Source organism: Aethalodelphis obliquidens, unplaced genomic scaffold, assembly GCF_003676395.1.
Source record: "Aethalodelphis obliquidens isolate GAN/ISIS:26980383/991018 unplaced genomic scaffold, ASM367639v1 scaffold43, whole genome shotgun sequence".
Lineage (NCBI taxonomy): Eukaryota > Metazoa > Chordata > Mammalia > Artiodactyla > Delphinidae > Aethalodelphis > Aethalodelphis obliquidens.
In genome coordinates this window covers 14484029-14511740 of record NW_020837987.1, presented here as the reverse complement: position 1 = coordinate 14511740, position 27712 = coordinate 14484029, and the positions used below count along the sequence as shown (strand labels likewise).

The 27712-nt window shown below is 51.6% G+C and overlaps 1 protein-coding gene and 1 long non-coding RNA gene across 13 annotated transcripts in view; both read left to right on the top strand.

The window, feature by feature from the left end:
* VRK3 (VRK serine/threonine kinase 3) overlaps positions 1-27292 on the top strand; it is a 44668-nt gene extending 17376 nt beyond the window's left edge. For 9 of the 12 annotated variants that reach the window (XM_027080308.1, XM_027080315.1, XM_027080313.1 and 6 more), the window contains 10 exons: positions 5580-5644; positions 6969-7035; positions 8331-8415; positions 8692-8797; positions 10431-10523; positions 13024-13156; positions 14330-14450; positions 20876-20934; positions 23892-24040; positions 26943-27292. In XM_027080308.1, coding sequence (XP_026936109.1) covers positions 5580-5644; positions 6969-7035; positions 8331-8415; positions 8692-8797; positions 10431-10523; positions 13024-13156; positions 14330-14450; positions 20876-20934; positions 23892-24040 — 878 coding nt within the window. In that variant the 3' untranslated portion in view covers positions 26943-27292. Of the gene's footprint in view, positions 1-5579; positions 5645-6968; positions 7036-8330; positions 8416-8691; positions 8798-10430; positions 10524-13023; positions 13157-14329; positions 14455-20875; positions 20935-23891; positions 24041-26942 lie in introns of those variants that run through there. The other 3 variants (XM_027080314.1, XM_027080312.1, XM_027080317.1) reach the window with 3 other exon arrangements.
* LOC113606211 (uncharacterized) lies at positions 14457-15766 on the top strand. Its single transcript, XR_003427468.1, has 2 exons — positions 14457-15085; positions 15144-15766. It is a non-coding gene; the product is annotated as an uncharacterized LOC113606211 (long non-coding RNA).
* Positions 27293-27712: the final 420 nt, after the last annotated feature.

Here is a 27712-nt window from a genome sequence, read left to right as displayed (position 1 = left end):
CACTCGCCCAAGGTCACACAGCCTCAAAGTGACAGAGCTGGGATTTGAACCTAGGTGTAATTCGTAACCATTACACCACAAGAGAGGGAGGGAGGGAGGGAGGAGGAGGGAATCGGGGTGAGAAGGAATGAGAGGAAGAGAAAGGATAGAGGGGCAGAACCAACAACAAGAAAGGCTGGGGAGAGAGGATGGGGAGAGGCCCAGAGGACCGGGAAGGAAGAGGGAGAAGAAAGACAAACAAGGCAGGAGGCATCTGAAGGAAAAAAAAACCAGCTGTGTCCTCACATCAGAAACCCACAGTGGAAGGTTAGGAAGGAAATGCTCTGGGCCGTGTGTCTTCACCTTTTGTGTCTCGGGTTGTTTGATCAGACCCCTTCCCAGCCCGGTGCGAGGTCGGGGTGCTGGCTCGGGCACAGTGGGGAGGGGGCTGCGTGTAGATGTGCCTCAGGGCGGCGTTCCCCCAGGACAGGTTGCCTTTGGCTTCTGCCAGTTTGCACCAGTTGGGAAGATGTAGTTGAAAACAGTGAGAGTACAACAGCAGCAGCAACCAGAGTGGTGATTTTTATTATAGCAGCTGAGCTGATGCTTCCAGCCCGCTCTGCGCCCCCACCCCCGCTAAGTTCTCTATGTCTGTTAGCTCACCTGATTCCCATAGCAGCTGACGCTTCCAGCCTGCTCTGCGCCCCCACCCCCGCTAAGTTCTCTATGTCTGTTAGCTCACCTGATTCCCATAGCAGCCCTGTGAGCTGGCACGCGCTCTTACTTTGTGAAACACTGAATTATAACGTCATCCTCCCTGGTCTCCCTGGCCCAGTTTGGGAGACCTGTCACCGAGGCAACCATGTAAATCCCTGCAGCTGCGGTATGCGTGGAGAATTGTTTCTGAGAAGCAACTGGGATTCAAGTCTCGGCCTGCCCCCCTGTGGATGGAGGTTCGGGGCTTGTATTCGTTTCCTGTGGCCACCATCACAAATCACCATAAACTTAGTGGCTGAAGACAGCACACATTTATTCTCTTCTAGTTGTGGAGGTCACAAGACTGAAATCAGTCTCACGGAGCTAAAGTTAAGATACTGGCGAAGGGACTTCCCTGGTGGTCCAGTGGTTAAGACTCCGCACTTCCACTGCAGGGGGCACGGGTTCGATCCCTGGTCAGGGAACTAAGAACCTGCATGCCGCGTGGCACGGCCAAAAAAAATTAAAAAAAAAAGAGAGATATGGGTAGGGCTAGTCCTTCCAAGAGGCTCCAGAGGCAAATCCTGTTCAGCTCCCAGAGGCCGTCTGCATCCCTCGGCTTGTGGCCCCTTCCTCCATCCTCAAAGCACATCACCCCAGGTTCTGCTTCTACCATCACATCGCCTTCTCCTCTTCTGTGGTCAAATCTCCCTCTGCCTCCCTCTTTATAAGGACCCTTGTAGGATTACGTTAGGGCCCCCTGGATCATCCAGGACAGTCAGTCCCCACAGCACAGGACCCTTAATTTAATCACACCTACAAAGACTCGCCATTGGTTCTCTCTACCTGCAGCCCCTTAACACGACGTATCTCTCCCAGTGGCTGCCCTGAGCCTCTCCCTGGTCCTCAGTTTCAGCTGCTCTGGGAGAATGGTTGCCTCCCTTTTCGAGGGGTTCCCCAGGGGTCCTTTAGGGCTTGTTTTAAGTACACAGTTAACTCAGCCCTGGCACCCTTGGCATTCATTGTGGGGGCTGTCCTGTGCACGATAGGGTGTTTGGCAGCATCCTCGACCTTCACCCATCCCCTCTCCCAGTCGTGACAACCAAAACTGTCTCCAGACATGGCCAGATGCCCGCTGGGGGGCAGAACCGCCCACGGTTGAGAACCACTGAGTCAGGCCGTCCCGGACGTGCCCTCCAAAGACAGAGAGACCCTGTCAGCTGGTAACTGTCGGGTGGAATCACTATTCTTTTATTAAGCGCCTTTCAGCTGTGCCCACAACAAAGGTTGGGCCAGAGAAGGGCAGGCCAGGCAGAGGCACGGCACAGGCAAAGACTCGGAGGCTGGAAACCCGCGCAGGAAGCGTCAGGATCCTGGTGTTGCTGACGGTGGGGCCTGGGATGCCCGGAGTCCCCATCCAGGTTTGGGGAGGCGGGAAAGCATAGGCAGACCGGTTGAGTTAGCCTTCTGCCTCTGCCGGCAGCTCGTTGTCTGACCTTCCTCGAGGGATGTCATGACCTTGCGCCTCAGTTTCCTCACCTGCCAAATGGAGAGTGTAATAACACCGACCTCACGGGGTTGTCGCTAAGAGAGTTAAATGAGTAGAGCGATGAGCAGGAAAATAGCAAAAGCACCGCACAAACGCCTCCTGTTGTTCTTCTGGTTAGGATGGATCCCAGCGCAGCATTGTTGCTCCAAGTTCAATGTCGCCTGTCTCTTGGCCATCAGAGGCTCCCACCTGCCTGCCTGCCACACCCCTGTCTGCATTTGTCACACGTAGGGACTTTCCATGCACGTATCAGGTTTGCATCAAGCAGGGGTCTCCCAGGTCGCAGGGTCTGGAGCCAGGTTTACAGCCCGGCTCTGCTGAGGCCCTCGGCCAAGCCCACTGCCCTTCCTCCTCTGTCGCTTCCTCTGTGTAATGGGAATTGCCCAGCTGACTCCCCGGCGTCGGCGGGAGGGCCAGTGAGAAGAGTGGAGGGGAAAAGCCCTTCATAATCTGCAGAGCAGTGCAGGAAAAGCATATTTAAATTACCAGCTGTTCTGCCTGCTTCCGAGTGCCAGGCATGTGGTTCATTGACTGGTGCTTTTCCTCGGACCCTGAGGTAACTCTGAGGCAGGTACTGTTTTTATGCCTGAGAGGTGCCCCGGCCATTTCCAGCATGCCCCTCAAAGATCCCCCCCAAACCCCCTCCGCACAGGTGGGAAGGACGCCTCTCTCCCCCAAGATCCATGATCTTTCCACATTTCCCTCCTTTAGGCTGGGCTCAGGTCACCTTTGGCCTTAAATCTGTAAGCCCTGGTTCCTGCCCGGCTCCAGCTGGAGCTTCTTGAAGGCAAGGGTGGCTTCTAGGTAACTTTGTCACCTCCCTGCCCCTTAGCTCAGTGTCTCAGACAACACCAGCCTGGATGGTTAGGAAGGGTGGGAAAGAAGAGAGAAAAGGGAGGAGGATGCAGAGAGCCAGCTGGGATGGATGGCGATGGTTCGGTTCATGAGCTCCTGGGGGTGAGCTAGACCTAGGCCAGTGCCGCTCTGCCACCTACCAGCTGTGGGCCCTCGGCTGATTATATTTTAAAAGCTGCCACACACTGAGCGCTCCCGGCGTGCCCAGTGTGATGCTGGGCTGTGGTGGGGGCGTCATTGAGCAGCTCATACAAAGGGTGAAGCTGGGGTTGTTCCCTGGCGGTCCAGTGGTTAGGACTCCATGCTTTCACTGCCAAGGGCCCAGGTTCAGTCACTGGTCAGGGAACTAAGATCCCACAAGCCACGCGGCATGGCCAAAACCAAAAACGGGTGAAGCTGGCTATGATTCCTGCTCAGCTGGTACTGTTGTTATTCCTGCCGACGCCTCTGAATCCTTGCATCCAGTCTCAGGGGTGGGCTTCATTAGTCCTACTTTACTGACATGGGGCGGAGGCCCAGAGAGGATTAGCACCTCACACCAAGTCACGGAGTTGACGGAGGGGCTGGGCTTGAGCCCGGATCTACGTGGCACAAAGCCTCCCGTGTCACTTGGCCTCAGTAAGCTTCGGCTTTCTCGTCTCGTCTCGTCTCGTCCGTCAAGTGGAGCTAACAGGGAACAGTTCTTAGAGCTTTCTGAGATGCTTTTCCCAGGTTATAATGCTCAAATTTGGCTCAAATAAAATTTTCCATTTCTCTCTTAAAAAAAAAATGGAGCTAACGACGACAGCCACCATAATAGTAATAACAATAACATTGTATTAGACCTTCCTAGGGCCGTCCTGAGCATTAGAGGAAACAATGTGCGCAAAGCCCACACTTAGCACGGGGCAGTAGACTTCGCAGGGTTTGTAATTAAGCAGAATGGGGCAAGCATGCAGGTGTTTATGAGGAAGTGCCCCAGGGACCTGCAGAGGGGAGGGGGAGGAAGTGGTGGGGCGGGGGGAGACACAGAGCGCTGGAGCAGCCCAGGGATCGCCTCGGCTGGCCCCATGGGGGCTCTGGAGCAGAAGCGGTCCTTCAGTGTGGTTCTGAGTTAGGCCAACACGGCTGGGCCTTTATATCCCCCTCCATCAGCCTTTGGCTATGGGCCGCCCTGGGACTTGCAGCTGAGGGCATCCCTGAGGGACTGAAGGCTGCTGCAGTGGCCTCTCCAGGTTGTGTGGGGCTAGGGGAACAGGTCCTCCTCCAAGGGGATCTGCGTCCATCACACGGTACTTATGCATTGTTCAAAGACGGGGATATTGAATAGTATCCCCGGAGCTGAGAAGGAACTTTGAGATCGAAGAAAACGAAGTGGACAGCTCCATAAAGTACAGTTACGAAGTTTATTGTGGGTACCTTACATATGGGTAGGATCCTGCGGACAGCGATCTGGAAGCATTTGCAGCTGCACTCTGTGCTGCCAGAAGGGGTACAGGGGATTTAAAGGGGCCAAAGCTAAAGATAGAATCTGACTTCTAAGGGGGAAGCACGTCTGCGCCAACAGGAGCTGGGTTTTTCCTTCCCCTGGGGGGTCTCATAACCATTATTCCTCGTGGACCGTGAACCATCTGTGTCAGCAAAAGTCATTCTTCCAGTTTTCAGAGGAAGGCTTAAAGTTAATCAGGAACTTATCTGGCTTGGGTGCGTTCCTCATGCGTAGGCTAGAGCTCTGTCATGCAGAAAGGGGAGGGGGTAGGACAGTGGGCCTAAGATGACCCTGACAAGATGGAGTCGGTGTGGTTCAGCCACACACCCATATATGCAGACAAATGCATACAGCTGCTGAGTCAGGGGCCCCAGAACCACCCCTGGGTTCAGTGATTCACTGGGGGGACCCACAGGCCTCAGCCTATAGTCATAATTTATTATAGCAGAAGGATACAGCACAGTCACCAAAGGGATAAAGCACATGGGGTAAGTCCGGGGGAACCAGCGCCAGCTTCCGGAGTCCCCTCCCCTTAGAGTCACACGGGATTTATAACAAGATGTGACGTCACACATGAAACGCTCATTAGAGGAATGATCATTAGAGACTCAGTGCCCAGGATTATTGTTGGATGCTGGTCCCACAGGCACTCTCTGCCTGGCAGGTACCAAAATTCTACTCTCAGAAGGAAAGCAGGTGTTCAGCATAATGGTTTGGGCACCGGGAGCCCCTTTTATTGGTTAGGAATCCTAGAACCTTCCCAGCTGATTCGCAGACACCAGCCGAGGTTCAGCCTTGCACGCAGGCCTTTCGGAGGAGAGCAGTCTCATGTTTAATTACCCTTTGTGCACAGCTGTGTATTAACAGAGAGAGAGAAAGAAGCTGTTGAAAATAGGAAGGAGCAGGTCATGAAAGTCGAGAATGCACTTGACCCTGTGGGAATCCGTTAACCACCGCTGCTGCTTGTTACTCAGGACACTGACCCTGACCTTCCCTCTAGATGATAACCTTGCTCCTTTCGTCCATCCACAGCTGAGCCCGACTCCACCTTTGCCTGCGAGTCAAGTCTCGGAAAACAAAGATTCTCACTTAAACTAGTGAGTGGCCCCGGGGGGGAGCGGCACTGAGGGGATGGGCTGGGGCTTTAGCAAATGCACCACTGACCTCCAAGCCCCTCTGTGGGCTGGGCAAGCCAGAGAGCACAGCCTTGGCCGTCAAGGAGCAGTGGGACCTTGGGTGGGGCACGTTTCCCTCTGGGCCTTGGGTTCTTCTACATGGGGCCCCTCAGAAACCGCAGTCGGGTCCACCCATGAGCCCTGGCTCTGATGCTTTCTGGCTGTGTGTCTGGGCAAGCGCCCGAAACCTGGGACGGCTGGGTTGGGTGCCCTCCCTTGGCCCTAGATGGAGGCCGTGTGAGTGGTTCAGAGCTGGTGCTCCTGAACCAGGCTCGCAGATGAGTGATAGCACCTGCTTGCTGAGAGCCTGTCCTGCGCCCAACCCTGGGCTAAGAGTTTCATAATCAAACCTGTGGGGTGGTTACTGTGTTTCCCATTTAACAGATGAGGAAATAAAGGCTCGGTCGCTTGCTCAGGGACGCCCATTATGAAAATTGCTTTGTTCACTGCTGTATTGACAATGCCCAGAACAATACTAGGCACATAATAGGTGCTTTATAGAAAGAATGAGTGAATGGCAGAGCTGAGATTTGAACCCAGTTCTCTTTGACCCTGTGCCCTGAAGAACCCAGCTGTACTAGTTGTGTTTAATTAAAATATTTGGTTTGACTGCTTGGAAAAAATGACCCAATGTTAGTTATGGCTTAAACAAGTATATTTTATTGCTTTTCCATTTAACAGTCTGGGGGCAGTGGTCCAGGGCTGATATGATAGTTCCATAAACCAGGGGCTTACTTTCCTTCTCTCTTGTTGCTCCAGGCCCCTCAATCTATAACGTTCATCTCATGGGCCGAGATGGCTGCTCCACCTCCTACCATCTCATCTGCATTCCAGCCAATTGGAACAGGAAAAGAGGAAGGGGAGTGCCTGCCCTAGCCCTTTAAGGGCATAACCTGGAAGTTGCCCGTGTCTCTTCTGCTCACGTCCCCATTGGCCAGAACTTGGTCATGTGGGCATTCCTCACTGCAAGGGAGACCGGGAAATGTAGTTTTTAGCTGAAGGGCATGTGTCTAGGGAAAACTTGTAGATCCTATTGTAAAAGAAAAGGAACCTGGGCAGTGACTCAAAGTCTCTGATATATGTGCATATGGAGCACCCTAGGGAATTTGGTTCTGATGTGCAGGACTTGGGGAACCTGGGTTATTGCTGGCATTACCCTGGGGTAATCCATGGCCAGTGATGACCTTGGAGCCCTTGCCTAAGAGATTCCAGTGTGACAGCCTTTTCCCCTCTCCTCCTCCACTAGGATGCCAAGGATGGGCGCTTGTTCAACGAGCAGAACTTCTTCCAGCGGGCCGCCAAGCCTTTGCAAGGTATTCCTCAGGGAAGTGGGCAAGTGGGGGAAGAGTTGGGGGTACCGGCTTGGTCAAAACAACTGGCTTCTCCCTGAAGGTGTGGGCAGGGTGGGGATTAAATTAAAGGCCCAGGTTTGCTCCCATCACCCCTCGGGCCTCAAGCCCCAGAGGAGGACAGACAGCGGACAATGGGCTGAGGCTGGCTTGTCATACCAGCTCTTGAGCGCCAAGTATTAAATTTTCACAAATACTGCAAGCCAGTTATTAAAACATAGCCATCGGACTTCCCTGGTGGTCCAGTGGTTAAAACTCCGTGCTCCCAATGCAGGGGGCCTGGGTTCAGTCCCTGGTCAGAGAACTAGATCCCGCATGCCACAACGAAGATCCTGCGTGCTGCAACTAAGACCCAGCACAGCCAAATAAATAAATAAATAATTTTTAAAATAATAAAATTGCCCTGCAAGCTTTCAGTCATAGCCATCTTAAATAAATAAATAAAACATAGTCATCATAAATTAATTTTATCAATTTACAGTCAAATTAGGAGCAAGGGTAATAAATACTCAAAGTCCATCCCTTCCTAATTATTTGTCTACATTTTCTATCATCTAGACTTTTTTTTTTTTGGCCACGCCTCTTGGCGTGTGGGATCTTAGTTCCCCGACCAGGAATTGAACCCATGCCCCCTGCAGCGGAAGCGCAGAGTCCTAACCACTGGACCGCCAGGGAAGTCCCTACTATCTATATTGAGGTTGTTTACATTCAGTGTATCTGTGTGGTGGAAATACCATGTAAGGGCACGCTACTGCCTCTTTCTACCTCAGTCTTCCATGATACCACATTGGTAGCTTGAAATTGGCCATCCTGGGAAGTATTTACACCACAGAAATCAGCAAACACGACAGATCGAGGCTATCTTTCCCCAGACAACCAGCTGTTAAACTTCTATCAGCACACCGCTGGATCCATACCATCCAACTGAGATCCTGGAAGGTGGGCGGACATGCAGTGACACCTTGACCAGTTTAGACACTCCCCGATCTCATTAGCTCTACATGGGAATTCAGAGGTTACGCTGTCGCTCTTACCTTTTCCACTCACTCCAGATTTGTCAGTGCTTTCTCCCATGTTCACACCCCCTATCGTCACCCCCCTCGCTGTCATGCACCCACAGAGGCGACATCACCAACCAGGAGACCCAGTGTGTGGCCTGGGCTCGGGCGCGCTCTGCTTCTGGTCTGGGAACAGGCTGCTGTTCATTGTGGGTGCAGGGCCGGGTGGGCCCTAACCTCTCAGGCCCCTGCCTCCCACAGTGAACAAGTGGAAAAAGCTGCACTCGACCCCCCAGCTGGCCATCCCCACCTGCGTCGGTTTTGGCATTCACCAGAACAAGTACAGGTGAGTCACTTCACTTGCCACTCGCCTCACTGGCCCCTTCCTTTCTCTCCCTGTCACATGCCCAGGCATGGCTGGGACCCTGGAGCCATTGGCCAGATAGTTGCTTCCTTCCTTCCCCCAGCCTTGAGCCAGGCTGGTCCCCTACCAATCCGAAACCTTCATCTCACCCAGGACCGGGATCTGGTAGCCCCCAGCCACACCGCATCCTTGGTGGCTTGTATTCCATCCCCTCCCCTGGTCATCTCTCCCACTTGCTGGGACACTCATGTCTTCCAGGTTCTTGGTGTTCCCCATCCTGGGGAGGAGCCTTCAGTCGATCCTGGATGACTACCCGAAGCATGTGATGTCAGTGAGGTCTGTGTTCCAGATGGCCTGCCGGCTGGTAAGTCCCTGAGAGTTGCAGGCTCCCATCCAGAGGATGGCCCCCCAGGTCCTAGTTTATCCGTCTGTTAGCTCATTGACACGTTCAGCCCGCACCTCCCTCTGCTGGGCACTGGGGCGAGCACGGTGACCAACACAGCTGAACACCAGGCTGTTAGAACCAGAGTGATAAGTGGGACTTCCCTGGCGGTCCAGTGGTTAAGACTCTGCACTTCCAGTGCAGGGGGCGCGGGTTCAATCCCTGGTTGGGGCACTAAGATCCTGCATGCCGTGCAACGCGGCCAGAAAAAAAAAACAGAGTGATAAGTATTGTCAGGAGACCGTAGCAGTTGGAGGAAGGGTCCCAGCCTAAATTGAGGGGTTCAGTTGAACTTCCTGGTAGAGGTCATTTCTAAGTCAAGAGTGGGAAATAGCAAGGTGCTGGGTAGAGTAGGAGTGGAGATGCATGGGAGAACATTCCAGGCCAAGGATATAGCTTAGGCAAAGGCTGGTGTGGGAGAGAGAGCACAAGACTTTTGTTCATTCATTCCTTCCTTCATCCATCCTTTCATTAAATATTTATCAGGTCCCTGCTGGGAATCAGACACTGTCCCAGGGGCTGGGAGTACCATGGGGGGCAGCACAGTCATGGTTTTTATGCCTAGTGGGAGAGGATGATATTAAATCACAGTTGCACAAATTGTGGAAAGTGCTTTGACTAGAAGTGATGGAGAATAAGAGGACCCAGTGTAAATTGCTGGAGGGATGGAAGTGGCAAGGGAGTGACACATCAGGTGAGTCCTGAAGGTCATTACGCTCAGAGTGTCTGCAGTGGGACGTGTAGAGGGGAAAGGTAACAGCTGAGGGTGGTGTGGGAGCTCAGCAGTGACCAGATCACGCAGGACCTTGAACACCAACCTGGGGAACCGGGACTCTGTCCCGAGGGCGCTGGGGAGCCACGCGAGGATTGGGAATAGGGGACGGCAGGGTCAGCTCTGGGTGTAGAAAGACCCTGTGGGCCGTGTGGGGACGGGCCGGAGGGGTGAGATGGAGGCTGGGTGAGGTCAGCACAGAGAGGACCAGGCCTGAGGAGGAGCTGGGCTGTGGGGATGGAGAGATTGAACAAGCAGAACTTGGTGGGCAGTAGAGCCTTGGAGTCGACGGGGGCTTGGGTTGTAATCAAGATGTAAGGAGCACCTGGGCAGTTCAATGTATGAGCTCAATGGAAAAGTCAGAGCTAGAGATCAGAATGTAAATTACTTAGCTAAATGTGTTTCTGCTTCCTAGGGCAAATGAGAAGAAACCTCTTTGATGTACATGAGTGCTGGGTTTTCTTTCTTGCGGGGGGTCAATAAGTAACCAGCTTCTTCCCCTCCTGAGATCAGCCAAGAGATAGACATAAGAGGTCAGTGGAAAACCAAATATCAGCTTTAATGCTGAATTTTTCAAAAACCTAATTAGAAGACATGCTTAGGTGTGCTGATGCTTCACTTAGGAGTAGTCAGGCTTGGACCACCGCCACCGCCACCACCACCCCCTCACAAGCAGCACCACGTGACCCCAGGCCCAACAGTGGGGGTTCCCTCCGGAGCTTTGCATCAGAGCCTCTTTGTGTCAGCCTGCTGCTCAGGAGATGCTTGCTTGCTTCCCCCCAGCTGGATGCCCTGGAGTTCCTCCATGAGAATGAGTATGTTCACGGCAATGTGACAGCTGAGAATATCTTTGTGAATCCAGAGGACTTGTGCCAGGTAATAGCCAGGTCCTCCTCCATCCTGGGGGCTCTCTGGGCTCAGGATCTCACCCGTCTCAAAACCTGCGTTTATTTCACAATGCTAATTGCAGACAAAGAATTGCTATCCGTCATGTATAAAGAGTTCCTGCAAATAAATAAGAAGAGATAAGTGACTTAGTAGAAAAATAGACAAGGATAGAAAAAGCAGTTCGTAGAAAAAGAAACCCACAGGTTAGTTAAATGTATGAAAAGATGCTTAACCTCCCTAATAGTCATAGCAATTACTCTTAAAGTACACTATTTTTACCCTTTGGGTGGACAAAATTAAAAAGAAAAATAGTATCTCCTGCTGATAAGGATGTAAGGAACTAGGAATTCTTTACATACTATTGGAAGTATGAAATGGGCAACTTTTTGGAAGGTAATTTGAATATAGCAGTCAAAATTCAAATGCATATGTTTTTTGATCCACCGGGTCCTCTTTTAGGAACGTATCTTATCCATATATTCGAAGATACATGTACAAAATGTTCCTGACAACGTTGATTGTGACAGTAAAATTGGAAAACCTCAAATTTATACTCCCAGTAGAGTACTAATTAGTATTTTAAAGTGAATTCTAATTACTCCTGCTAATGACAGAAACCCAATTTAACATGCCTTAAGCAAAAAAGAAAAAGGAAAAAAAGTTTAAAAAGGGCCAAGTGCAATTTATTGCTCCATGGAGTGGAAAAATCTAGGACTTCACTGGCTTCAAGCACGGCTGAATCTAAGGACTCAGACCCAGTCATTGGGAAGCTGGCTCTTCCATTTCTGGGCTCTTCTTGTGTTTGCATTGCTCATAATCAGGCAAACTGTCTTCCCTGTGGTGACAAAATAACCACCAGCAAACGAGGCTCAAATCCCCTCAGTTGAGCAACCCCAGTGGAAATAGATCAGGGGAGCCCCGCCTCAGACACATGGACTGAGAATGGAGAGGGGTGATCCCAGAGAAAAACCCTGGAACCATATTAGTCAGAGCTCTCTAAAGAAACAGAACCAATAGAATGTGTGTGTGTGTGTGTGTGCGTATGTATATAAGGGAGAGAGAGGAAGAGATTGATTATAAGGAGCTGCCTCAAACAATTATGGAAGCTGATCTAGGGACCTCGATCTGCAGTCGGCAGGCTGGAGACCAGGAGAGCTGATAATGTGTCTCATCAGATCCAAAGGCCTGGAAACTAGAAGAGGTGATCGTGTGATTTCCAGTCTGAAAGCTGGCAGGCCCGAGACTCAAGAAGAGCCAATATTTCTGTTCAAATCTAAAGGCAAGAAAAGGCTGATGTTCGGCTCATGTGGTCGGGCAGGAGGCATTCATTCCCTTTCACTCAGCCTTTGTGTTCTATTCAACTGATTGGGTGAGGCCCGTGCACACTAGAGAGGGCAGTCTGTTTTATTCAGCCTACTGATTTAAATATTCATCTCATCCAGATACACCCTCACAGACACACCCAGAATAACCTTTGGCTACATGTCTGGGTACCCTGTGGCCCAGTCAGGCTGACACATAAAGTTAACCATCACAAACTGTGACCAGAAGAAAAAGATGTAGGTCTCACATGGACAAAGCCAACAGTTGTCTACTCTCCATTCGACAGAATAAGATGCAGCCATTAGGGACTTCCCTGGTGGCGCAGTGGTTAAGAATCCACCTACCAATGCAGGGGACATGGGTTTGAGCCCTGGTCCAGGAAGATCCCACATGCTGTGGAGCAATTAAGCCCGTGCGCCACAACTACTGAGCCTGCGTGCCTAGAGCCCGTGCTCTGCAACAAGACAAGCCACTGCAATGAGAAGCCGTGCGCTGCAGTGAAGAGTAGCCCCCGCTCGCCACAACTAGAGAAAGCCCGCGCGCAGCAACGAAGACCCAACACAGACATTAATTAATTAATTAATTAAATTTTTTTAAAATGCAGCCATTAAAAAGCTGATGTGGCTAACTTTGTGTGTCTAGTAGATAAGGGCTTTTTGTTTTAAACTCAGTTAAGCCTCCTAACAGCCCTGCAAGGTGAGGACTGTCATATCTTCATTTTACAAATGGAGAGATCAAAGCACAGAGAAGTTTCATAATTTGCCCAAAGTTGTATGGCCACTAAAGGGCCAAGCTGGCATTGGAACCTGGTCTGTCTGGCTCTAGAGTTAATACACTGTTGAAGTGCAGTAAGCTGTGTGTCCAGCAGGAGGTAGAGTGTGATCCACGTGTGGGAAACTAGAGCCCCCTCCCGGACCACATGTGTTTACTGATTATCGAAAGAAAATGATTTGAAATAACACATAAGAATCTATATTAATGGTTACTTCCGGACAGTGGGTTTAGGGGGGCTGAGCAGTGATGGGGACAGTTGGTTTGTGTTTTCTCACACCCTTGTGTACTGTTTGGCATTATGTTTCAAATTGCACCCACGATTGAAATCTCTGACTCCAGAATCCAAGCTCCTAACCTTCAAACTGTATGGCTTCTCCCCACGTCCACACAGGTGACCCTGGCAGGCTACGGCTTCACCTTCCGCTATTCGCCAGGTGGCAGACACGTGGAGTACAACGAAGGCAGCAGGACCCCACATGAGGGGGACCTTGAGTTCATTAGCATGGACCTGCACAAGGGATGTGGTAAGAGGCCAGAGAAGGGATTCGGGACCATGGAGACATGCTTCTCGGACAAGGGCAGCTGTAGGTTTTCACAGCCACGGACAGCAGATGGCCAAACACAGGAGTCAGACTGAGCCAGGGAGCCACAGTAGGGATTCAGCACCATGGATAGCGCCCACACACATGAGGGCATTGTGGGGCAGTAGTCCAGCGCCAAGGGCAGTGAGCAGTTGACTGCAAGGAAGCCCTGCGGCTCCAGAGGTTCACGTTCAGGATCTCTGTAGACTTGGAACGTGAGAGTTGCCCAGGAGTCATCTAGGAGGGGCTGTTGAGTAAGCAGTTGGCTGTCCACGTCAGCAGCACAGGAGCGAGGTCTGGATGGAGACTCAGATGTCAGCAGTATCTCAGGAGTTGTCAGTTGAAGCCCAGGGATGGGAATGAAATTATCCAAGGAAGGTGTATGGGGAGAGAAGAGAGCACTTTGAGAAGAAGATTCCTTGAGGAGGTCTCGGCCTCTCCTTCCCAAACCCCTTGATATGACCATCCATGTGCCTGCCTGCATCCTCCCACTACACTAAGCTCCCCCAGGGAAGCGATGGTGCCTGTGCCTCCAGCACCAGAGGGCGAAGGTCTGGCAGAGTCAACTCTCAGTGTTCGTTGAATGCTTATGTGGAGTGTTGTCTACATCATGTGGTTCAGGAAGCAGAAGAAAAATCAAACCCTGCTGTCTCCTTTGCCCTCCCCTACTGAGGGAGGCTGAGTTCAGTGCCCATCCTTCTGCGTTCCCTCATGCGCTGTTCTGTCTCCTCTATAACCCAGATGATCCCACGCTATAACTGTCTCTCCACTGGACTGTCAAGGGCTGGGACCCTACCAAACTCTTATCTGTGTTTTAAGAATGTGGGAAGGACTCATTGAATAAATAGGTGCATGAATGAAAGACAAGTAGATGAGGGAGTGAGCTAGTGAAAGCGGGGATGAAGGGATGGCTGAGGGAGTGAATGAGTAATCGAGAGACCCATGAGGGACTGAGAGTAGGTGAGTGAGAAGTGAATGAACAGACGAGATCCTGTGTGTTTGGGTGGCTGAGTGTGTGAGCCCATGCTTGAGTCCGTGAGAGAAAGGAAGGGGGGGGGGCGTGTCAGTGAGCAGGACATCTGGACTGAGCCACCACCTCCTCCCCTCCCTCCCCAGGGCCCTCCCGCCGCGGTGACCTCCAGACCCTGGGCTACTGTCTGCTGAAGTGGCTCTATGGGACCCTGCCATGGACGAACTGCCTTCCCAACACCGAGGATATCATGAAGCTGAAACAGAAGTGAGTCTGGGGGTCAGCAGAGCCCATCACTGCCGAGCACCCCTGCAGGGGGGACTGAAGCTCAGAACCCAATAGGGAACAGAAAAGAGGGGGAGGCAGCATCTGGCAGAGTCAAGGCCTCTGCAGTTCTCGGGAATCTGCTCTGCCGTCCATCGCAGCAGACAGGCGCGTGGGCTCTGGGGCCACGCTGCCTGGGGTCAGACTCCAGCCCCACTGCTGCAGCGTGTCGGGGGAGCAGCTTAACCTCCCCAAGCCTCAGTGTCCTCCATCAGGTGGGATCCTGTTAGCACCCACCTCAGGGGGCTGTGGAAGGATTCGGGGGAGTCAGGTACGCAGCACTCAGCACAGAGCCTGGCCTGTAGAAAATGCTCACAGTGTACAGGACACCATGAGTCATTCGCTCCCACGGGGACCCACAGGCAACCTGAACACTTTGGCCTGGGCCCTGCCTCGGCATCTGGCAGCACTGGCCTCTTTTACATGCTTCCCTCACCTCTGCATGTAAAAGCGCCGGGTCCTGCTGGTTCTGTGTTAGATGCTCAGCACCAAGGACAGAGGGCACCTCGGTGCCCAGGGAGGTGCTGCTGAGTGCGCGGTCAGCACCAAGGACAGAGGGCACCTCGGTGCCCAGGGAGGTGCTGCTGAGTGCGCGGTTCAGCACCAAGGACAGAGGGCACCTCGGTGCCCAGGGAGGTGCTGCTGAGTGCGCGGTTCAGCACCAAGGACAGAGGGCAGCTGGGCTCAGAGGGAAGCAACACAGGGGCTTTGGTCTTCAGCACCAAGGACAGTAGACGGCTAGATGCAGGGAAGCTCTGCAGGTCCACACGTTGGGATTCAAGATCTGGTATAGGCTTGGGGCATGAGAGTTGCCCCAAGAGGAGTCATCCAGGAGGGGCCATCCAGGAGATGGTTGGCTCTCCCATCTGAAGTGCAGGAATGAAGTCCAAACGGAGCCTTAGACCCCAGCAGTGTCTCAGGAATTGTCAGCAGAAGCCCTGGGAGAGGATGAGAGATTATCCAGGAAAAGTGTGCAGAGTGGGAAGAGGGAAAACTCTCTAGTGAACAGCATTGAGTCTGTCGTACTTTTCAGTCCTCAGCATGCTGTGGTGTTGGTTCCTGTTGAGCCTCTGTCTCATTTTATTTTGCCCCCTTTATTATCCCCCAACTTCCTTCTCTCAACTGTGGACACACATACTTGATGAATATATGTCGTACCGACGTGCTTGCGTCAATGTACTTGTATCCTTAAACTTGCAGGACAGTGGTGGCGCTGTGTGTATCTGACTTGCATAAATGGTATTCTGTTCTGAATCTCACCTGTTTCTGGCTTTTTTCACTCAACACTTTAACCCCATCGTTACACATGCATCAAGTTTACTGCTTCTGACTACTGCTTTCAAATAAGTTTGCATAGACACGTCTACGTCTTTAAACAACATATGATGAGTGTATTTAACTTGCATAAATGGTACTGTGCTCTAAATTTCATTCTCTTTCTTTCACTCACTGCTATATTTTTTAAACTTTACATTGTTAAAGAAGCGCAGTGCTTCTCCTCAATTAATTTTAGATGTGGCTGTGTCCTTGAAAAATATGTTGTGTTTGAAATGTGTTATGTTTGATTTATGCTGATCGAACGCACACCCAGATGCCATGCCCCAAATCTCACCCTCCTTCAGGTTTCAGCTTAGTCGTCAGTCCCCGGGGAGCCCTTCCCTCACCCCCACTGCATCAGGTCTCCTGCTTGTTCACGCTCAGAGGAAGGGACGCCTGTCCCATTGGCCTGCCTGTAATGACCTGTTCAAGGCTGACCTTTATTGTATACTTTCCTGTGCCAGGCAGTGCGCCCAATGCTCCCCTGTGTCATCCTCAGAGCAGCTCTGAGGTAAGTGCTCTCGTGATCTGAAAGCACAGAGAGCTTAGGTAATCAGCCCAGGTCACACAGCTGATTAGAGTTGCTCCCAGGTCATTTGACTCCAGAGGAGGCCCTTTCACCTGGAAGCTAGTGTCTCCCAAGTATGGGAGGCCCATCGCACGTGGATTGGTGGTGTTTGGTTGTTACCATCCTCCACTCACCAAATACTCAGTGAGCACCTCCCATGCACCAGGCTCTATTCCAGGGCCTGGGGATACAGGAGTAACTAAGGACAAACATCCCTGCCCTCAGGGAACTCACATTCTAATGGGGGAGATAGACAGTACAGAGATAGTGAAACACACAGCATGGCAGAGGTCAGACGGTGGGGGCCATCAGGTCGGAACCCTGGGTAGCCATCGGGGGGCTGTCAGGGTGTGGGCATGCCTGCTCTTTCAGATTTAAAGGCCAGGGCAGGTCTCATGGCAGTGGTGACAGATGAATCACCTCCAGAAAGGCAGTGAGGCAAGTAGGAGGTCCCACTTCGGTGCTAATATGCCCCAACATCTCTGCTGAAGGACGAAGAGACAGAGAAAGAGCAGCCTTCAGCTCCCAGGTTTCCTCTGCATCAGAACCTGCCAGAACATGAGTCCATTTCCCTGCTTTCTTCGTTTCTTTCTGCACTTATTTTCTGGTTTTCCAGTAGTTTTCCATTTTTGCATCGAAGCCAGGTGAAAACGAGTCACAGAATTAGCAACACAGGTAGCCGGAGCCCACAGCCCAGCCGCTAAAGCGGTTGAGTGAGGCTGAAGTTGTGAGCTGCTCCTTGAAGCGCTCTGCTGTGTCAGTGACGAGGCTGAGTTGCTCTTACGAGGAGACCCCGAAAGACTGCGGCCCAAACGAGGTAGATCTTTACTTCCTTCTCACTGACAGCCCCAAGGTAGGAGACCAAGGGTTGTGGGGTACCTCGGCCCCCCTCATACTGGGTGCGAGCTCTAGTGCCACTGAGACCCGTTGCTTTCAGAGGGCAGGACCAGAAATGACATGTCTCTTGGTCACGTGGCCACCCCGAGCTGCAGTGGGGGCTGGGAAATGTCTCCAGCCTGTGGCTGCGGACCCCTGGGATTCTGCCATCACAGGGGAGAAGTGACACTGGGCGCCAGGTAGCGGACTCCTCCGCAGTGCCCCCTTTAGTCGGATTTCTCTGAAGGCAGGGACCGCGTCAGCTCTCTCGTCACTGTGTTGTTCGCAGTACAGCGCTTGGCACGTTGTGGGTGCTCATGAGATAGTTGCAGGATGGATGAACGACTAAGGAAAGAAGGCGTGAACCTTCTGCACACCCAGGCCTGGGCTTCCGTGTGGGCACACGGGTCAGGCAGAGGCAGCCCCAGCCTTGGAGGTTCCCGGGCCGGGAGGAGACACGCAGGCAGGAAGTGATTGGTGCCTGTGAGGGTGGAGGCAGCCCCGGGGCATTTTGGGAGCAGAGGGGAGCCACGTGACCTGGCCTCGGGCCCCTGGGAGCCCTTACCCAAGAGACGCCTGACCCGGTCTGCCGAGGAGTTTCCCAGGCAGACAAAGGCGAGGCAAGATTTCTGGATAGACAGCATGTCACATGTGTGAACTCTCTGTTCGTTCATTCGTGCATTCTGAACCTGCTTCCTGAGGCTCCACTGGGTTGGATCCTCCCTCCCCCTACCTCCTCTAACTCCTAAGAACAGTCGTATCTCCCTTTTCACCGCTCTCCCACCTTCCCCTTCACAGGAGTTAAACAAATGTGACTGTGACATGCTTCACTAAGAGACTCCGCCCTTGCCAAGTCAGACGCAGAGTAAATAAAATAGGTCTTAGTAATCACTTTCATATCAATGACTTCAGAGTAAGTAAGATTCCAGAACCCCAGATCCCAGCCACGATCACAGAGGGAGGGCGGGGAACATGAAGATACTCCACAGGGAGCATCAGTGGTGATGTGGGACTCATTCTAAACACCCCCAACCCAGCCTCTGTCGGTTGACTTGAGGCAGTAACCAAAGGGCCCACAAGGGGGCAGTGTTGACACATGCACGTTTTCCGGAGCCCTAACCTGTCCTCTCCGACGTCTTACTGGTGTGCGTGGCTTTTTTCCATTAACTCAGCAAATATGTATTCATTTTTTTGAAAGTTCTAGTTCATGACAGAATTAATGAATAAAAGAAAGAGGAGAGGCAATTTGATTCCCCATGGCTTTCTGTTGTACAAGGCCCCCAGCAGGGAAAGCACAGACTCCGGTCGGAGTTGGTCCCTGCTCTCAAGGCTGCCACTGGGCGGGGAGGTCCCGCGAACACAGTGACAGCCTGTGATGGGAGAATTGCTCACACAATTTACAGTGTCCTGAGGCTGGCACAGCCCGTTTCTGCCATCACTCGCTCGCTCAATCATTTACCACATACATCCTGAGGCTGCTGGGGAGAGACAAGGGTCAGACCCAGCCCTTCTTGTGCACATATGAGAGTTGCTGTAGGAGACCCGTGGACCTATGCGCAGGGTGTGCAGACGCTCGGCAGGGATCTGTTTCCTCAACCTGCAGGGGTCCAGGGGAAGCTTCCAGGGTACCAGCCCTCAAGCCATGTCCAGAAGGGAGAGCAGCCACTCACTGGGGTCAAGGTGGGGAAAGGCTGCCAAAGGCAGAGGAGCTATGTACAGAGGCCAGGGGATGTGGGTGGATGTGTGACCTGGTTGGGCTAGGAGGAGTTTGGTGTGACTGGAGTATGAGATGGAGGGAGAGGAAGCCAGGGAGGCAAAGCCACAGGGGCTGGTGGCTTTGCTGCCAGAGGTTTCCCAACAGGGCACTGGGGAACCACAGGAGGGCTGCGAGCAGGGAGGGGCAGAGTCCACTCTGGGCATAGAAAGACTCTGGGGGGGGGGGGGGGGGGGGCATAGAAAGCTGGGGAGGAGGCTGGGGTCCAGGGAGAAAGGGTGAGGCCTGAGCTGGGCTTAGAGCCATGGACAGAGCGGGGGATGGGGCAGAGAGTGCTAGGGAGCAGGAAGGTGGGGCTTGGGGACTTGTGGGCTGTGGGGCGGGGAAGGGGAGGACAGCACCCCATGCCTGGGTGGACAGTGGGGAGCCAGCCCGGTGGTCCAGGCCAGAGGAGGATACAGGAGGCCAGGACTCTGAGGATGGAGCCAAGGAAGTGGATGAACTTTCATTTCTCTTTCTTGCTTTTTTTTTTTTAATTGAGGTAGGTTTACAATAGCATGTTAGTTTTTTTTTTTAATAAATTTATTTTATTTATTTACTTTTGACTGCGTTGGGTCTTTGTGGCCGCATGCAGGCTTTCTCTAGTTGCGGAGAGCAGGGCTACTCCTCGTTGCGGTGTGCGGGCTTCTCATTGCGGTGGCTTCTCTTGTTGCGGAGCACAGGCTCTAGGTGCGCGGGCTTCAGTAGTTGTGGCACGAGGGCTCAGCTGTCGTGGCTCACAGGCTCTAGAGCGCAGGCTCAATAGTTGTGGTGCACGGGCTTAGTTGCTCCGCAGCATGTGAGATCTTCCCGGACCGGGGGTCGAACCCGTGTCTCCTGCATTGGCAGGCGGGTTCTTAACCGCTGCGCCACCAGGAAGGTCCCCAGCATGTTAGTTTCATTATACAGCACAGTAATTCAGTTATATGTATATGGATATGTATATGAATATATACATGAACATATTTATATTCTATTTCAGATTCTTTTCCCTTATAGATTATTACAAAATATTGAGTAGAGTTTCCTGTGCTATACAGTAGGTCCTTGTTGGTTATCTATTTTATATATAGTAGTGTGTATATGTTAATCCCAACCTCCTAGTTTATCCCTCCCCCGCAACTTTCATTTTTCTTGAGTGGTCCAAGAGGGTGTGTGTGTGTGTCTGTGTGTTTATACATGTGTATGTATACAAATATGTGTGTGGATAGACAGATAGATAGTTGATCCTCATTATTCACAGATTCTGTATTTGTGAATTGACCTCTTCACTAAAATGTATTTGTAACCCCAAAATCAATACTTTGAATGGCTTTCAAAGTCATTCTCAGACACGCAGAGTGGAGAAAATTGAGTTGCCCGACGCACGTGATCCTAGCCGAGGCTGAACAAGGCGACACTCTGCCTTCTTGTTTCAGCTCACAAGTGTCCTTCATGTGGTCTGTTTAGTGCCACATTTTCCACACTTTTATGCTTTTGGGGGGGGGGGGATTTTGCTGTTTAAAATGGCCCCAAGCATAGTGATGAAGTGCTAAGCGCAAGGAAATACATGTGTGAGATGAGCATCCTTCAGCGCTGTTGGACCAGAGATCCATGTGAATGGATCAACATTATATTAAATAAGATGTCTTTAGGCACACAGGTAAAACCAGGTGATGTATTGATCAGTTGGTAAAGATGTTGCGATTGGAAACTGTGCTTCTGGTAAACTCCTGGCTCAGAATTTGCTCCTTCAGTGTCCAAGGCCTGACTACCGTGAATAATGAGAACTAGGGCACATCTACCAGACATCCTGTTTCAGAAGGTTGCTCTCCTTCCCTAAAAGGCCTTTCACATGTACCTCTGTCCTCTCAGGTTTCTTGACAACCCAGAAGGCCTCGTGAGACAGCGCAGTCGCTGGATCAATACCTCAGGTATGTCCCAAGGGGAGGGAGCAGGCGGGGGCCTTGGAGGGACCGGGGCTCAGGCCCATCCCGGGGATGCCTCTCTTTACACCAGTCTATTTTCCTTCTTTGAGTTTTCCAAATCACACATGTATTTGTGCCCCTTGTAGAAAAACAGAAATCTTCCCCCAAATTTCAGAAGTGTGTCTGAACAATAATAACAGCAACACACACACACATGCAACCACACACACATAACGTGTGGGGGTTTTTAATGGAATCATATTACGTATATTGGTCTCTGACTTTCTCTTTCATTTAAGAAGGTGATACCTTAGAGATTTCTGTGTCAATACTTGTAGAATTTTATGGGTATTTTTAAAAAATTGTGGTATAATACACTTAACGTCAGTTAAAACTACAGTTCTGACTCATTAGTCCTGAAATCCGTTTAACAGGTCAAAAACAGGATTTTTAAAAATTAAAAAACAGAAAACTATGAATGCCTTACAGAAGTTAAGGAAATGCCATATCGTCAGTGATACATATTTATACTCATATATATGTATGTGAGTAATGGGTTATAATTAGAAATACATCTTATATTTATATTTTATATTATAAAATGTATTTCTAATTATATCTCTATTTCTGTCTTATTTATAATTTCATTTGTTTGTTTTTAGATTCCACATATAAGCAATATCATATGATATTTGTCTTTCTCTGTCTGGCTTACTTCACTTAGCTTGATGATCCATGTTGCTGCAAATGGCATTATCTCATTCTCTTTCTGGCTAAGTAATATTCCATTGTTGCTCCCCTGTCTTGCCTCCTTTAAATAGTGATGCTATGAATACTGGGGTGTGTGTATGATTATGAATTAGAGGTTTCTATGGGTATATGCCCAGAAGTGGGATTGCTGGTTTATATGGTAGCTCTATTTTTAGTTTTCTGAGGAACCTCCATCCTGTTCTCCATAGTGGCTGCACCACTTTACCTTCCCACCCACAGTGTAGGAGGGCTCCCTTTTCTCCACACCCTCTCCAGCATTTATGGTTTGTAGACTTTTCGCTGAGGGCCATTCTGACCGGAGTGAGGTGATAACCTCACTGTAGTTTCGATTTGCACTTCTCTAATGATTAGCGCTGTTGAGCATCTTTTCATGTAAACCGTCATTTTTAAAGCCAATCCCTCTTACTGGAGACTGAGGCTGTTTTTGTTTCGTTTGGGGGAGTGGTTTTTTCCAGCGTCCCTGCTGTAGGACGTCTACATTGCTCTCTAAACATGAGGCGGAAAGACAGCCGGAAAAGGATAGTTTATCCGCTCCAGTCTGTAAGGACTCTTTTGCGGTATGCGGGCCTCTCACTGTTGTGGCCTCTCCCGTTGCGAAGCACAGGCTCCGGACGCGCAGGCTCAGCGGCCATGGCTCACGGGCCCAGCCGCTCCGCGGCATGTGGGATTTTCCCGGACTGGGGCACGAACCCGCGTCCCTTGCATCGGCAGGCGGACTCGCAACCACTACGCCACCAGGGAAGCCCAGGACTCATTTTTAAATTACCTGAAATCCCTGGATTCAGATCATGTCTGTGCTGCTCAAGTCACTTTCCCCTCCAGCCTCGGGCTCTTGCTCCGTAAGAATGAGCCCCATTGGCAGTTCCCTGGTGGTCTAGTGGTTAGGATGCCAGGCTTTTACTGCCGAGGGCCCGGCCAGGTTCAATCCCTGGTCGGGGAACTGAGATTATGCAATCTGCGCCAGCATGACCAAAAAAAAAAAAAAACAACGACAAGGAGCCCCACGGTCAGTTTATTGCAGCTCTGCTGACGCTAAGGCAGTCACGGGGAAGTGGAGCTGGTGGCGCCAGTGGGGCTGGTGGGGCCGGGCTTGGGGTGGGCGGGGCCAGAAGGAAGTTCAGCCCCAGGTTTACCAGCCTCTCTGAGCCTCCGCTTCCCCACGTGTAAAATGGGGCCAATGATAGCCCTCACCTCCCGAGGGTTGTCCCGAGAATTCAGTGTAGAGCTGGGCCCAGGGGTGCTGCCTTAGCTTCTGCCGCAGCCCTAATTAAACGTGCTCAGGGCCAGCCTGAGACAGGCATTGCTCAAGTGGGAGCTATTATGATTACTGTATTGGTTTCATAATTGGCACTTTTAAAAAGTGTAATAATGGCATTGTGCTATTTAGGGAAAACAAACAACAAAAAGGCTTTATCTTTTAAAACAGCCTCTATCTTTTAAACTCCGTCCCTGGGGCAGCCAGCCTGGTTTTGTAAGCCAGTGAACTAAGTTTTTGTGGGGTTTTTTTGGCCTCATACCCTGACTTGCGGGATCTTAGTTCCCTGACCAGGGATCCAACCCGTGCCCCCTGCAGTGGAAGCGCGGAGTCATAACCACAGGACTGCAAGGGAAGTCCCCTAAGAATTGTTTTACAGTTTGAAATGGCTGGGGAAAAAAGTCAAGAGAAGAAGACTTTGTGACACGTGAAACCTGTCTGACGTTCAAGCTGCAGAGTCCATAAATAAAGCAGTCTTGGTGCACAGCTGCGCCCATCGGCTTCCTGCCTTCCGTGGGCCTTTTGTGGGAGAACAGCTGAGCTGGGTCCTGGCCACAGAGATTCCCGGCGTACAAGCTTGCTGGCTCCCATCTAGATACCCACCAAATAGTCGGAGATAAAATTGTATAATCAGCCTGGGTTTGCTTTAAAACAATACGGGACGGGGAAGGGTAGGGGTTTTGATGAAACAAGATGGGCATGAGTTGACAGCTGACGAGACGGGGTGACGGATACGCTGCCGTTCATGGTACCGCTCTCCTGTTGCTTATGTTTGATGTTTTCCCAAAAAAACAATTCAAATCTAAGTGGTCGTGGCAGTGCCGGGCACAGAGGAAGCACTGAGCAAATGGGCACCACGGCTGAGACCCTCTAGGCAGAGCCCCTCAGGCTCTGGGTTGGGTACCCCTCTCAGGCTCCTCCCGTGTCTTGACCACAGAGACCCTGCAGAAGTACCTGAAGGTGGTGATGGCCCTCAAGTACGAGGAGAAGCCGCCCTACACCGCCCTGAGGAACAATCTGAAAGCCCTGCTTCAGGATCTGCGGGTGTCGGCCTACGACCCCTTGGACCTCCAGGTGGTACCCTAGGTGCGTTCCAGTGGGAAGAGTTTGTGAGGCTTAACCCTCTCCCCAGCTCCCACTGCTGTTTCCACCGATGCCATTTGATGTTTATACTCCAGGGGCCAACTTCCCAGTGAGCTGCTGCCTTTTTCCACAGGATTCTTGAACCTTCCAGCCCCCGGGCATCACAAGTAGCACAAGTAGCAGGAACTCGACTCAAACTGGCTTTAAGGAAAAGGGCAATTGATTGGCCCTTGTCACTAGAATATTCCGAGGGGGAAGCTTTAGGTGTGACTGGATTCAGGGCCTGGAAGTTAGCACCGAGATGTTGTCAGTCTCTCTGTCTTTCTCTGTCCCTTTTCTCATCCCTCCATCCCTCTACCCATCCACCTGCAGTCTCTGCTTTCCTTTGGGTCACCCCCCAAAAAACCCCATCTGTCCCCCACCAAAACCCCTGGCTCTGTGTCCAGTGCCTCACCTTGCTCGTGTGTGTGTGTGTGTGTGTGTGTGATGACTCTAATGTTTGACTACAGTAAGCACACACATAGGGAAGTAGGGGAGCTAACACCCAGGAACTAGAAAAGCCACACAGTACAACACGTGGACGAACACATTGACAAAACATTCCACATCTTTATAAAAGGGGCTGTGTTGGTCCTTTTGCCTTTTTCGTTGTGGTTGCACTGAGCCCATATGGCCATTCCTTGGGATAATGGGGAAGGGCAATCATACTGTTTGGTTCCTTCCCCCACAGTCTTGCAGCTCCTCGATGGTGGCGATGAAGGATGCTCTTTGTAACGCCAGTGGCTGGGTGTTGGCTTGCTTTGCCAGGGTTTTGTTTTCCAGACAAAACACCTTGAACACCCGTGTGCACACAGGCCTGAGGATGGATTTCTTTTGAAGGAGATAAGCAGATTGCTCTTCCCCGGGGGCTGTACTCACTCATTTACACTCCCCTTAGCACTGAGTGAGAGCGTACGGGAATCTGTGGAAGGTCAAAATTATAAACTCAGTTCCCTTGACGGTTCATTTTGGTGAGGCAGCATGGATGGGTTCTGAGGAGCAGCTTCCCCAGGGCCCTCCCCTGTCCGTGGGGTTGTCATTTCTCTCACATGTCTGTCTGGATTCAAAGCTCAGTGTCTGTCCAACTCAGCGGTTCTCAGACAGAGGCAGTGTTCCCCCGGGGGCCATTTGGCAGTGTCTGGAGACGTTTTTGATGCTCACGCCTGAGGAGAGGTGCTGCTGGCATCTCAGGGGTCGAGGCCGGGGATGCTGCCCCCTGTTGTGCGACACACAGGCCGCCTGCTATCAGCAGCGCCATGGCCGAGGAAGCAGGCCCGCGTGCGTCTCGAGGAGCATCCTTGTGGGTGGCAGCCTGGCTCCCACAGTGTGGTCTTCTCTTGGCACCTTGACGACAGGTGCTTCTTCAGCCCTGCAACCCTCACTCACATCCCAGAGCTGAAACCACGAGGTAACACGTGTGTCCGGCTCTTCACACAGTGCCTGGGTGCAGAGCGCTCCAAAAATGCCAGGTTGTTTGTTTGTTCAGTAACCTAGCAGGCTCCCTGCCTTAATCACAGACACTCTCCAAAAGTGAAGGCATGACCTCCACCCAGCTTGCCACCCTCCCAGTCTCTGTCCCCCCAACCCCCAGCTGTCCTGAGAGACCTCTGGGTCCTCCCACACCCCTGTCTGCCCCCAGCCCTGTCCCTGCAGGCGGCTGCTAAGTCTCTTCTAGCCCTCTCCTCCAGGGCTCTGCCTCTGCCCGGACCCCCCAGTGTTTGGTCACCTGCTGGCGGTGAGCTCCGGGAGGGCCGGGTCACGTCTGTTTCTGCATCTCTGTGCTTCCCACTCACATCACTGGCCTGGCTCATAAATATTCCACCCATATTTACCGAGTGGGTGAGTGCAGCCTTCCCGTCAGTGCTGGCCTGTCTTACAGTACCTCCCTGTCCCCCACCCCCAGTACCATGGAAATTTAAAAGCTAAAGACCGAACGGCCCCTTTCAGGATCACTACAGCTCACTCTCTGGGGACCACTTACTCACTGCCAAGTTTGTCCCTTGGTTAGGAACTTAATGAAGAGATGCTCCTTAAGGAGCCCGGAGACTTTGGAGTAACTTGAGGATCATCTTGCCTCTGCCTTGGCCCGAGCGCCCAACCACCCCTCAGATTCTAGGCCAGGCCAAGCTCAATCCTACCTCAGGACCTTTGCACTTGCCATTCGCATGGTCTGTGACGATTTTCCCCTTCTTTTTTAATTAATTAATTTATTTATTATTTTTGGCTGCATTGGGTCTTCGTTGCTGTGCGCGTTCTCTAGTTGTGGTGAGCGGGGGCTACTCTTCCTTGCGGTGTGCGGGCTTCTCATTGCGGTGGCTTCTCTTGTTGCGGAGCACGGGCTCTAGGCACACAGGCTTCAGTAGTTGTGGCTCACAGGCTCAGTTGTGGCACGCGGGCTGTAGAGCGCAGGCTTCAGTAGTTGTGGCACACGGGCTCAGTAGTTGTGTTGCGGACTGTAGAGCGCAGGCTCAGTAGTTGTGGTGCACGGGCTTAGTTGCTCCGCAGCATGTGGGATCTTCCGAGACCAGCGCTCAAACCCGTGTCCCCTGCACTGGCAGGTGGATTCTTAACCACTGCGCCACCAGGGAAGCCTCTCCCCTTCGGTTTGCATGACCGGCTCCTTCTCATCACTGCCTCTCAGATCCCGAGGCCTCCCCTTGTCGCCTTCTGGAGGGAAACATGTGTTTAATCTGTCGTGTCTCCACGCTTCTCCTCCAGATTGTAAGCCCAGCAAAGTCTTCTTGTTCCTCTTGTTCGTGGTGGTATCTCGCATCCCTAGAAAGTAGAAAGCCCCTATCACACAGTAGGGGCTTAAAGGGTGCTCTTTGAATGAATGACACTGACAGCCATTTTTATCGTCTTCTAGAACTTTCAGCCTGCAGTTTGAAATAGAAAAAAAAAAAAGAAGATATGTGACTCAAGGACTGCTATAGAATCACAGACAAGCTTCTAGAAAGATCCCTCGAATGTGCATTCCTGCCACTTCTTTAGATCATCCGTCTAGATCAGCCTCAGGGAACCCGGAAATTAGGCTCAGATACTGTGAACTCCCTCCTTTGACCATCCCTCCCTTCAGCCGTTGTCTCCCACCAGCCACTGGCGTTTTGGACCGAGAAGACCCCCAGTTCACAGACGGGGGTTGGGCTGGTCCTCTCAGTAAGGACGCTGCCATCGGCACCACTATGCTGTAGCAATAAATGGTTTCATTGGAGCTTGGAGGGTTGAGTGTCTGCAAAAGAAGTTCCTTTTGGAAAACTTTAGCTCATTTTTTTTTCTCCCACCCACCCATCCCTTCAAGCTTTCACCCAGCCATCTACTCTTTCATACATCTATTCACACTTTCAGGCAGACACTCATCCATCCATTCTTTCACTTATCTATCCATCCCTCCATCCATCCCTCCATCCACTCACCCTTTCACCCATCCATTCATTTACTACTCATTCTCCCATCCACTTACCCTTCTTCTCTTCCATACATTCACCCGTCCTTTCATTCGAGAAGTATTCAGCAGGCGTTTCTTGAGCACATGCTGTATGACATGCATCATGCTGCACAGAGGGTCCCGATGAACCAAATACACCTGCCAAGGCCCTTGAGCTGATGGAGCCTACAGTCAAGCGGGAGGAGACGGTG